The 11511-nt window shown below is 40.7% G+C and overlaps 1 protein-coding gene across 6 annotated transcripts; it reads left to right on the top strand.

Moving 5' to 3' along the window:
* Positions 1 to 3988: 3988 nt before the first annotated feature.
* SRSF5 (serine and arginine rich splicing factor 5) lies at positions 3989 to 8899 on the top strand. 6 transcript variants are annotated; one of them, XM_054567361.1, is made up of 9 exons: positions 3990 to 4146; positions 4589 to 4928; positions 5029 to 5174; positions 5511 to 5581; positions 5697 to 5795; positions 6091 to 6160; positions 7373 to 7446; positions 7826 to 7936; positions 8032 to 8898. In XM_054567361.1, exons 3-9 carry the CDS (start codon positions 5049 to 5051, stop codon positions 8315 to 8317), a joined length of 837 nt encoding a protein of 278 aa, XP_054423336.1. In that variant the 5' UTR covers positions 3990 to 4146; positions 4589 to 4928; positions 5029 to 5048; the 3' UTR covers positions 8318 to 8898. The 6 variants fall into 6 exon arrangements, with proteins under 6 accessions (XP_054423339.1, XP_054423336.1, XP_054423335.1 ...); XM_054567363.1 differs by having other exon boundaries at positions 4142 to 4271; XM_054567364.1 differs by lacking the exon at positions 4589 to 4928 and having other exon boundaries at positions 3989 to 4146; positions 8035 to 8899.
* The last annotated feature ends 2612 nt before the right edge of the window (positions 8900 to 11511 follow it).

Raw genomic sequence — 11511 nt, 5'->3', positions numbered from 1 at the left:
AACCTCATGATACCAAATTCTATATATGAGGATGATTTATATTTTGAAAATACAACTGTACTTACAGAAAAATACAAAAGGAAAATTATAAAAAAGCCAAATACCCTTCACTTTTGGGAAGAAAGATGGCCTCTTATATGTTCATATCTATGTTTTTGAAAAGATGATGTTATTTTGGAACTGGAAAAGAAAACATATGAAACACTCAGAAACGCTCAGAACAAAAACCATGTGAAGGAAATAGAGATAAATATAATTAGAAGTGGATTTGGTGAGAAGGGCTCATGAGTATTCTCATCTTTCAATTATTTTTCCTATTGAATTTTTTTGCTGTATTAAGAGTATACCTCTTTTTATAATTGGAATAAAATAAACTATTTAGAAGTAAAGATCAAATCCTATCTCTTTGTTATGACTTTATTATTTGGCAAAGAGAGTTGGGTGGAGCACTCACAGTTTAAAGTCCAGGAATCAGTTTAGGAGCTGGCAAACATGTTCTGTAAAGGGCCAGATAGTAACTAGTTTAGGTCCCGTGGGCCTACGGTCTCTATTGCAACCACTCAGCCCTGCCATCACAGGGCAAGAGATGTAAGCAGTAATTAAATGGATGAGAGCAGCTGTGTTCCAAAAAATCCCTTTGTTTATGGATAATGACCTTTGTACTTCATATACCTACAATGCATATGTCATGAAATATTCTTCATTTGATTCGTCCCAGCCCCTAACCATTTAAAAATGTATTGTAAAACCATCCTCAGTAATGAAAGAATTATAGGAGTACACACAGAATATTGTAGGACCACGTGGGAGGGAGAGTAATTCTACGCATGGAACAATAGTTTATTGGGGAAATTGTTAAGAAACAGTGTGGTAGGGAGACTTATTAGAGAGTTGTCATAGAACAAACAAGCATTTCAAAAGACAAGTAGTTAAAAATACTGTAGATTAAGTCAGTAGGCAACAGTAATGAGAACTTACCTTCGTGGAAATCGCAAACTTTCTAACAGTAAATAAGTCAAGAGAAAAAACTTTATTAAGAAATTAGTCCTGAAGAAAATCCCAACGCCATGGGCTGGAGGCAGCCACTTTTCCCACAGGGCACACCGTTGTTCCTGGTTTTCACTCCCCTGAAAACCTCTTCTAGATTACCGTACTTTCTCTCATTGCAGCAAAAATGTTTAGTGAGTGAAATCAGAAGCAGTTGCTTCACAGTCAACATAAAATGTAGAAAATATTGGAAGACCTATTTTTAAAAATTATGCAGAAAGCAAATTAATTAAATAAGTACTGGCTTGAGACAATTTGTGTATTACGAAATGCCAATATTTATCAGGCTAGCAGCTAACGATGTGCCTTCTTTTAACTTAACAAGTACATATTTTCTTTTAAATCCATCCTGAATTCCCCACACAATAGATAACTAACTTCATAATTTTGCTGAGTACCCACTGAGCTTCTTTTTAAAATAAATATCAAAATGCATGAATGGACAAACCCATGCCATACAAACTATCCAAGTTCCAATCCAGAATTCCTAAGTGCCCCAGAGGTCAGAGGAGGTTAGAGTAAGGGCCAGAGTTAAAGGCCCAGTATCTCTGTTCATTCTTGAACTACTTTATTTATCTCTGTAATTCTAGTTACAAGCAGCAACCCTAGATTCTGAGTACCTTTCAAAAATGGGGTGCCTAAGAGCATTAAAGAAAAGTAAGCTTTCACCATCTTTATGCCTAAATTTCTAAGCTACAACCTTGCTGGGAAAATGCAGAGTTAAGGAAGTGGAGGGCTATGTTTCACACCCATTTTTAAAACACAACATACCATTTTTGAAGGATGGTAGGCTTCCATGTGTTACATTACAGAAACCTGAAAAGGGAGGGTTAACCAAATACCATTTGGACCTAAAATTAGCTTGAAACATCTTCTAGCCAGCTCAGTTTTAGTGTAGTTCAAATGCAGAAATCTGCATTCCAGACTCAATGCAAGATGACCTATAAATTTTGGATGTTAATTCTTTATCAAATGTATCGGCAAATATCGTCTCCCATTCTGTGGGGTCTCTATTTTGTTGATAATTTCCTTTACTCTGCAAAAATTTTTCAGTTTGATGTAGTCCCATTTTATTCTTTTGTTTCTCTTGCCTGAGGAAATCTATCAGGTAAAATAGTGCTACAAGCAATGTGTGAGATTTTATTGCCTATGTTTTCTTCCAGGGTTTTTATGGCCTTGGGTTTAACATTTAAGTCTTTAATCCATGTTGAATTTTTTCTTATGTGTGGTGTAACAAGGTGATCTAATTTCATTTTTCTGCACGTATCTGTCCAATATCCCAACACCATTTATTGATAAACTATCTTTAGCCCATTGTATGCGCTTACTTCCTCTGTTGAATATTAATTGAGTATAAAGGTGTGGATTTATTTGTGGGCTATCTATTCTGTTCCATTGATCTATGTGTCTGTTTCTATGCTAGACATGCTGTTTTGATTATCGTGGCTTTATAGTTTGATATTAGGTAGCTCGATTCCTCTTTGTTCTTCTTTCTCAGGATCACTCTTGCTTTGTGGGGCCTTTTGTGGTTCCACAAAGAAGTATCACCTCACACTGGTCAGGATGGCTATCACCAGTAAATCAACCAACAAGTGCTGGGAGGATGTGGAAAAAGGGGTACCCTTTTGCACTGTTGGTGGAAATGCAGACTGGTGCCGCCAGTGCAGGAAATAGTATGGAGATACCTCAAAAAAGGACCTGCCTTTTGACCCAGCCATCCCACTTCTAGGACTATACCTTAAGAGACTGAAGACACTAATTGGAAAGAATATAAGCACCCCTATGTTCATTGCAGTATTGCAACATTGTTTATAATCACCAAGATATGGAAGCAACCCAAGTGTCCATCAGTAGATGAGTGGACAAAATAACTATGGGATATTTACACAAAGAATGCTACTCAGCGGGTAAGAAAGAAAAGTTTTACCCTTTGCCACAGCATGGATGGACCTGGAGAACATTGTGCTAATTGAAATAAGCCAGTCAGAGAGACAAATACCATATGATTTCACTCATACCGGGAATCTAATGAACAAATTGACCTAACAAGCAAAATAGAGACCGACTCATAGATGGAAAGCAGGATGACAGCTATGGCAGAGGGGGGGCAGTTAGTGGGTGGAGGGATCCAGCAAAAAAGAAAAAGGACTCATGGGCAGGGACAATCATGTGATGATGGGTGGGGGCCAGGGGAGAGTGGCGTATAAGGGGGATAAATGGTAATAGAAAATATACAAAAAAAAAAGTAAAATAAAATAAAATATTTATCAAAAAAGATGGCCTTCTAGCTGCAGTCCCAGTTTCAGTATTTCATCAAGCACAAACCTTCGTTTTAAAAATACCGCACTTCCCCGGGCGGGGCACATGCCTGGGTTGCTGCGGGCCAGGTCCTCAGCAGGCAGGCGGTTGTGTGTGTGAGAGGCAACCAATGTTTCTCTCCCTCTCTTTCTAAAAATAAATAAATACAATCTGTAAAAGAAAAGAATTCAGTTCCTTAGTTTTCTTTAAACTACATGTCTGTGGTTAAAATATTCATTGCTCATCAAGGCGCGTCTTCCAACGTGCAATCTGAAATTAAGTACCAAGGGGTCAAAGATGGCCATAGTTTTACAAAGCCTGAGTTGTTTTTTTTTTTAATCCAGTACTTTTCGGGCATCTTTAAAAATTTTTCAGATAAAAAAGAAGCGTCATTTGTTTTAGGGTACTCTTCTGCGAGAGAGAACACGAACCAAACTCCGAGCCAGGGAGAGCAAACGTCATCAACCGCTGCCCCACGAGCTCCGAGTACCTGACGGCACGCCCACCTCGGTGGCCCTTTGGCCCCGCCCACCGCGGGCGAGGGTCACTAGAACAGTCGCTGGAACTTGGCCCGGAGCTTCACGGAAGTTTCCGTCCTTGGATCCAAGGGGAAGGGCCCATGGGCGGCCCCGGAAGTGACGCAGGGCGCACCGTCCATTTTGTAGAACGCTAGAGCAGCTAAGTGCGTCAGTTGTGGAGAGACATAGACGAGTTAAGTCCTGGTCTGTGGGGAGGCAGACGGCTCCGTCGCAGACTACGGACTTCTCTTGGGTCTCAGCAGCCAAAGATCCTGTCCGGTAGGTGAGTGGCTCACTTTGAGGGAATGGCTTCTCGGATCGAGGCTTCTTCATGGCCACTCAGATCGCGAGTGGCCAAGGCTGCTCTTTTTGCGGAGGACGGCGTCCAATGAGCGCAGTTTATCCGAGGTGGGCGCTGGGGCACGTCTCCCTTTGGGTATTGTTTGAGGGGAAGCGAAGGTGGAAGGGCGGTTTTGGTTGGTTGTTTTTATGGAGGGGTAGTGTGCCCTTCCCTGCCTCTTCACTAGCTGAAACCTTGGAGTGGTGGGCTTTGCCTGGGGTGTGGTTCGGGGGTTCCGTGGGCGGGTATGGTTACTCCAAAACAGTGGCGGAGGGGAAGGGGGAGGGGGAGGGAGAATGGACTTTGGCACGGCGGCTCTCCCCACCGCAGCCCTAGGGCTGCCATTTTGTGGCTGCTTAGCGTCCGCCCGCCGCCTTGTGCGCAGGCGCGGCCGTGGCGTCGCGAGATTCCGGCTTCCACCCGCTGTGACGCTCCCGAGAGGCGGCGATGCGCACGAGGCCTGTCGCCATTGGGCTGGCCTTGCGGAGGGCGGGGCCGGCTCCGCCCGCACTTCTCGGCCTTTCCTAACTGCGGCAGATGGGAGGGGGCCAGAAGAGCCGGGGAGAGTGTGAGGCTGCGCAGTTCCAGAGGCGGCAGTGGGCGTTGCGGTTGCTGCGTTCTGGGCCCAGGGAAGGATCGTGTTGAGAGCCGAGTTTTAATTTTGTCTGCAAGGGACCTGGCCTAATAAGAGGCACTCTTGGCACTCTTGTTTAGAACGTCACCCGGTAAACATTTTATTTTATGCCGTTCATGTTTTTGAGCCCTTGACTAGGCATTCTTCTGACATTCACTGGTGTTTTCTCAATTGAACTATTTTTCTAACAGGAAATAATTAGCCGGGCGTCATGAGTGGCTGTCGAGTATTCATCGGGAGGCTAAATCCATCGGCCAGGGAGAAAGATGTGGAAAGATTCTTCAAGGGCTATGGACGAATAAGAGATATCGATCTGAAAAGAGGCTTTGGTTTTGTGGTAAGTATTTGGAACTGATTGGGTTTTCTATAGTTAAGTTGATAAAGATTTTTGATCTTACTGAGTCCAGGTAGAGGATCTATAGAAAAAGTTATGCAGTGTTAAGGCAGTGAATTTTCCTAAGGAATAAAAGCACTTCCCTGCTGACTCTGGTGCAGCCGTAGCAGACTGGAGGGAAACCACTCCTGGTCTCTTGTCAGTTAGGCTTACTATCCCTCGGGCACTGTCGTTAAGACTTTTCTCATCTGGTACGTGTTTTTAGTACTTTGAACATGTTGTAGAATGCACTTCTAAGACTGTGCTTGGCATTATACTTTCTTTGTGCTTATATTTTAGGAATTTGAGGATCCTAGGGATGCTGATGATGCTGTATATGAGCTTGATGGAAAAGAACTCTGCAGTGAAAGGTGAAGATCTTAGTTTTATAATTAGCATTGTAAAATAGAGTGGACTAGATACGCCGGGATATTTTCCTTACAGAGCTTACGGGGGATAGTGAAGATTTTTCTTCCCTTTCAACAGGGTTACCATTGAACATGCTCGGGCTCGATCTCGAGGTGGAAGAGGTAGAGGACGCTATTCTGACCGTTTTAGTAGTCGCAGACCTCGAAATGATAGACGGTATGTGAGGGTGGATGGCTGTTTTGAATAGTTACTACTGCTTGAGTATTTGACGATTAAGAACCATTAGCAACAAGTGATTCTGGTTTTTACCAAAAAGTCAGTGCCCTCAGTCCTGTGTTAGTCCACTGTTTCTGTTCAGTCTGTATAATAAATGATAAAACAATTCAGAAACAGTTGATGAAATCATTTGAGTGTTTTATCATACCTGATTGCTTAAACTTCTTTGCAGTTGAGCAAAATAAGTGCACATTACTCTCTTTCTTCCATTGTGAATACTCATTTTCTTCTTTAGAAATGCTCCACCTGTAAGAACAGAAAATCGGCTTATAGTTGAGAATTTATCTTCAAGAGTCAGCTGGCAGGTTTGTAGAAATTCAGTTTTGAGATATTTTAATGTGGCTTTTTAAAAGAATAATGGAATGGGTAGCTAATATTTTATTAATATTTTATTAAAAGTAATTCTATTTTTAATTAATGGACTTACTGTAATTTTAAAATTTTAATTAAATGTAACTGGGGGATATTTCAAACTTTAATATTAGTGATCAAATGTAAATGTTTTGAGGATATTTTTTCTTGTTCTTAAAATCAATTTTAACCAAATATTAAACCCTTTATTTGCCAGCCTATCTGTGTCGTTGGCCTTATGACGAGGAGTGCCTGTGGGTTATCCTAATCGTTGTCTTGGTCACTCTTGGTTGGGCCTGGTTGACTTTGCCAGTCAGCTCCTACAGTGATCAGTTGGCCACCTCTAGATCTGTGTTTGCCGGTCTAGACGTAATCGGGGCACTTACTTGAAGTGCCAGGTCGCAGCGATCCCAGAGCGCTGATAACGTGATCTGATTCCTAAGTTGAGAGCTGTCTTCCTGTAACGCTTCCGAATAAGAGGTCCTGATCGAAAAGAGTTCAAAGATACGAAATTAGTTGGTCGTTGGAATCCTGTTCGCAGTAAAGTGGTCCTTGGTAACTGCACAAGAGTAGAACGTGTCTGCATCCGCCAGTAGTCTGCTAATAGGGAGGGCTGTGCGATTAAAGGCTTCCATCGATTGGGTAGTGTCCTTCGAGTGGGTGGCGAAGAGCCAGTCGGGCATATGTCATGAACGTTTCTTCGACCGATTAACGGTTTGCTGCTTGACTAGCCTAGGGAAATAATAATAAAGGTAAAGTAAACTTTTTTAATGACATATGGGGCACAAAATAACGTCTTGTAAATATTCTGTTTTTAAATATAAAGTTTCTACTTTAGTCTTTACTTTTAAAATATGTACTGTTTCTTTTTGTTTGTTCTTTTTGTTTTTTGTTTGTTTGTTTTCCTTTTGTATTGAGCTCAGTATAGACTAATACTACTTAATGTTAAAATCTGAATTTCCTTTAGCATTTTGCTTAAAAGCAATATGCTTTTATTTCGTGCCCTTAAATAGATTAATTTTTGAATTCTGATAGAATACAAGTGTGGTAAATGCCATGTTTGTACTTTATCTAACATCTTCTCTTTCAGTAGTCTTGTTTTTATATTATGTTGTTTGTGTGTCATGTTTCCATTTCTCTGCTTAACACAATCATCTTGTGTTAAGGACCTCAAAGATTTTATGAGACAAGCTGGAGAAGTAACCTTTGCAGATGCACACCGACCTAAATTAAATGAAGGGTGAGTATATGCTGAAGATTATAAGCCTTCAAAAATATCTTGGAAAATTTTACAGTGACTGTTTCTGAATATACTTAAATTTGCAGATGCTCTTGGTTCTCAGGTGAGATTGCTTCTCCTGGGACATTTGGCAATGTCTGGCATGCGGATATAGGCCAGGGATGTTGTGGGAAAAGCCCCTTCCCAAAGATTTGGCCTAAAATGGCAACAGTTATATGAGGATGAGAAACCTTGCTCTAATCTGCGTTACCTATTGAGAATTAAAAACTCTTGATACAGCAATAGCAAAATGAATATAAAAGGTTAATTTAGATTCCTATAGCTTGTTGAGGCTATCAGGTGTACATAACTTTACAAATGGGTTTTTCCCCCTTTGTAGGGTGGTTGAGTTTGCCTCTTATGGTGACTTAAAGAATGCTATTGAAAAACTTTCTGGAAAAGAAATAAATGGGAGAAAAATCAAACTAATTGAAGGCAGCAAAAGACACAGGTAGCTCTCTTTAATACTTTTATATCAAAGTTTTGCTTAACGGATTTGTAGGGCCTGCCACTTACGTTGTGTTTTCTTTTCCTTCCCCTTCCCAGTAGGTCACGAAGCAGGTCTCGTTCCCGGAGCAGGAGTTCCTCTAGGTCTCGTAGCCGATCCCGTTCTCGGAGTCGCAAGTCTTACAGTCGCTCTAGGAGCAGGAGTCGGAGCCGGAGCCGGAGCAAGTCCCGTTCTGTTAGTAGGTCCCCTGCACCTGAGAAGAGCCAGAAACGTGGTTCTTCAAGTAGATCTAAGTCTCCAGCATCTGTGGATCGCCAGAGGTCGAGGTCCAGGTCCCGGTCCAGGTCCCGGTCCAGATCCAGATCCGTTGACAGTGGCAATTAAACTGTAAATAACTTGCCCGGGGGCCTTTTTAAAAAACAAAAACAAATTCCCAAAGCATACTTGCTAAAAATTCTGGTAAGTATGTGCTTTTTGTGGGGGTGGGATTTGAAGGGAGGTTGGGTTGGGCTGGATATCTTTGTAGATGTGGACCACCGGGGGTTGTTGAAAACTAATTGTATTAAATGTCTTTTGATAAGCCTTCTGCTCACATTTTTGTGAATGTCCGAAGTATATAGTTTGTGTATATTGACAGAGCTCTTTTATAATTAAAGCAAACTTAATTTTTTTGTACTAGAAAATATTTGAATATTTTAGTTCTTGGTTATTCAAATATGTTAATTCAGAATTAGTTTAATGTGTCAATTAAACTAATTAATAGCTTTGGACACTTAAAAGAGCTCTAAATTTGCTTGTACATCAAGGCTTAATTTGAGTTTTCCTTGTTAGGGTTAAGGGTGTCCTCTCACCCAACCCTTTAACAGCTGCCTCAGCTGCCTGACAAGGACATTAAAGCAGCTGTTTGTTATTGATAATAAAAGATTATAAAACTGCTTTTGTCTGTCTGAAGGATGTGTGCTATTTACTTCTTCCCACATCTACATTCAACACAGAATTTCTTGTAGAGAATCCTGGAGTTACTTGGTTAGGTTCTTCATATTTAAAAATTTAACTAGTACTTGACACATTTCTAGACTAGTCAAAAGATGGGCAAAGAAATCAGTGAAGTCTGAAGTGATAATGACTAACAATTTCACAGTTTCCTTTGTATGTGGCTCTCCCATGCTCTTCGCCTTTAACACACGACTTCTTTTGGCATCAGGTTACTTAGGTTTCTGTAGCTACCACAAGGGCAATCTGGGTCCTCACCAGGTAGCTCAGCACGTTACAGCATTGCCCCAATATGCTAAGGTTTCGGGTTCAATTCCTGGTAGGGCACATACAAGAATCAGCCAATGAATCCATAGATGGGTGAAACAGATGTTTGTTCTTTCTCTAAAATCGATACATAAAAATTCGGAAAGCAAATCGGACAATGCTTTATGCCTGACGTAGAAGCTGTAATAAAATTGTGATGGTCGGAGATCATCACATAAAGGTTTTGGGGTTTTTTTTATAGACCAGTGCACATGAATGCTTTTATGTGCTTTTTCTTGTGGTCCCAAGGCATGGATGTGACTATCTCTGTTCAGGGGAAATCAATAGTGAAAGCTGCCTAAGATTCTGTTTGTCTTTTAAAGTGCTAGAGCTTGCTTTCTGCAGGTAATGAGCTATTTCTTATAGGAACCTTGGAGACTGATTTAGACTTCTTAGTCCTGTTCGAGTGCTAGGCTGGATAAATGTTTGGTTAACTGAGTAACGTTTATTGAATGTTCAAAACTACTGTATAGTACCATTTTACTGGAGGAAATTCAAGGCTAAAGAGAGGAGCAAGTAAATGGACTAGTATTAGAACCCAGAAAGTCTAATTCCAGAACCCCAAAACCACACTTCAGTGCTGACTCAGCCCTAGCCCTACAGGGATTGTGAGGAAAGTACTAGGAAGATTGCTTTTGGTTTCCCCAAAGTGAGGGGATTTCACTAGGGGGAGTTGCTACTTGGTGGATTTGAAAGCTCTTTGGTACACTGGCATAAAGGCCTTTTTTGTGGTAAGACTAGAACTTGGGCCATGAAGTTGTGAGGCTGATTGTGGGGAGAGTTTATGTGGTACACTTGAACTTGCATGGGGAGGACACTGGCTTTATTTAAAATGTCAGAAGCTGCTCTGGTTGGTGTGGCTCAGTGGATTGAGTGAGTGCTGGTCTGCAAACCAAAGGGTTGCTGGTTTGATTCCCAGTCCAGGGCATGTGCCTGGGTTGCAGGCCAGGTTCCCATTAGGGGGCGCACAGGAGGTGACCACGTGATGTTTCCTTTTCCCCGTGTGTCTAAAAATAAAATCTTAAAAAATGCAGAAGCTAGTTTTTTCCGCTCAGTGGTGTTTTCCTGAGGCTGTGTAAGCCAAGCAGTTGCTGTCAAATGGAGAAGCAATTTTTTTTACCCTCTTGGGCTTTTAAAGTAGGAAACGGTGGTATGTGTATATATTTTGACGTTTTACCACTTGACACTTCCTTTCCCGCCCCTCCTAAATAGGTATAAGTGGCTTACTCTTGTGTTAGGCCAAAAAAAACTTTTTTTTCCTGTAAATTAAGACATTTTTCATTTTCACCAAAAACTGTATTGATTAGATATTTTGAGTATGTCTGCTATTTCTTGCATGGTAAAACATGGGTGGTTCTCAATTACCATCTCGATATTGTGATATCAGCCTCAACTGGTCTACCCTACTGGAGCATCTTCCAGGGTGAAACTGTAAATGACTTGACATGTTCAGTCAGTAACGGCGCCATCTTCATAAACTGCACAAATTTTTTTCTTTTGGTTTCAGTTGTGTGTTTACCTTTATTGAAATAAAACACTATGCTGAAAATGAATATTTCGTTTTCAATATTAAAATGGCTACATGAAAATTCAATTTTGATATTTTTTAATGCATGCTGGTACAATCTAACAAAATCGTTTCAAATGAAGTTAAAGACAACTTTAAGTGCTACTAGAACCATCTTAGAGAAAAAACCCAAATGAACTTGGCCAACCTAATAATACTACAGATAATTTGTTATACAGTGAGGCAATAAAATAAGACCCTTTAAACAAATGGTAGAGAAGATGGAGGTGGTTTGACTCAGCAAGTTGGCCTAAATTCGCAGATCCAGGACCCGAGAAGTCAGGAGTGTGGGTGTGAGCCCAAGCAGAGTTTTAACACCCACATTTTCTAGGGCATAGTGCAACTTTTGTGTTCTGTATGTTTATACGTTCCTTTCATCTAGTACTTGGGTAGCATCTTTTTTGCCTGCAATGTTTTTAAAAATATAGTTGGTATACAACATAAGCTTAGTTTCAGGTGTACAATAAAGTGATTCAACATTTATATACCTTATGATGTGATCACAGCTTAGCAGTGTCTCACCATGTGAATTTACCATAATACCACTTACTGTTTCTACCTTTTTTCACCAAGGGTAATAGATATCTTAAGTCTAGCCTTCCTTTCCTCAAAAAGATAAACTTGTTCTATTTTGTTGTACTTAACTAAGTTTCCTAGCAAATAATGTCTGTTAGATAGTAACAATTTAAATAGCTAGGTCAGTGTATAATAA

Source organism: Pteronotus mesoamericanus, unplaced genomic scaffold, assembly GCF_021234165.1.
Source record: "Pteronotus mesoamericanus isolate MK-2021 breed Mesoamerican mustached bat unplaced genomic scaffold, CSHL_Meso_final contig_182, whole genome shotgun sequence".
NCBI lineage: Eukaryota > Metazoa > Chordata > Mammalia > Chiroptera > Mormoopidae > Pteronotus > Pteronotus mesoamericanus.
Note: the sequence above shows the minus strand (reverse complement) of the source record. Positions and strands in the feature narration are given on the sequence as shown.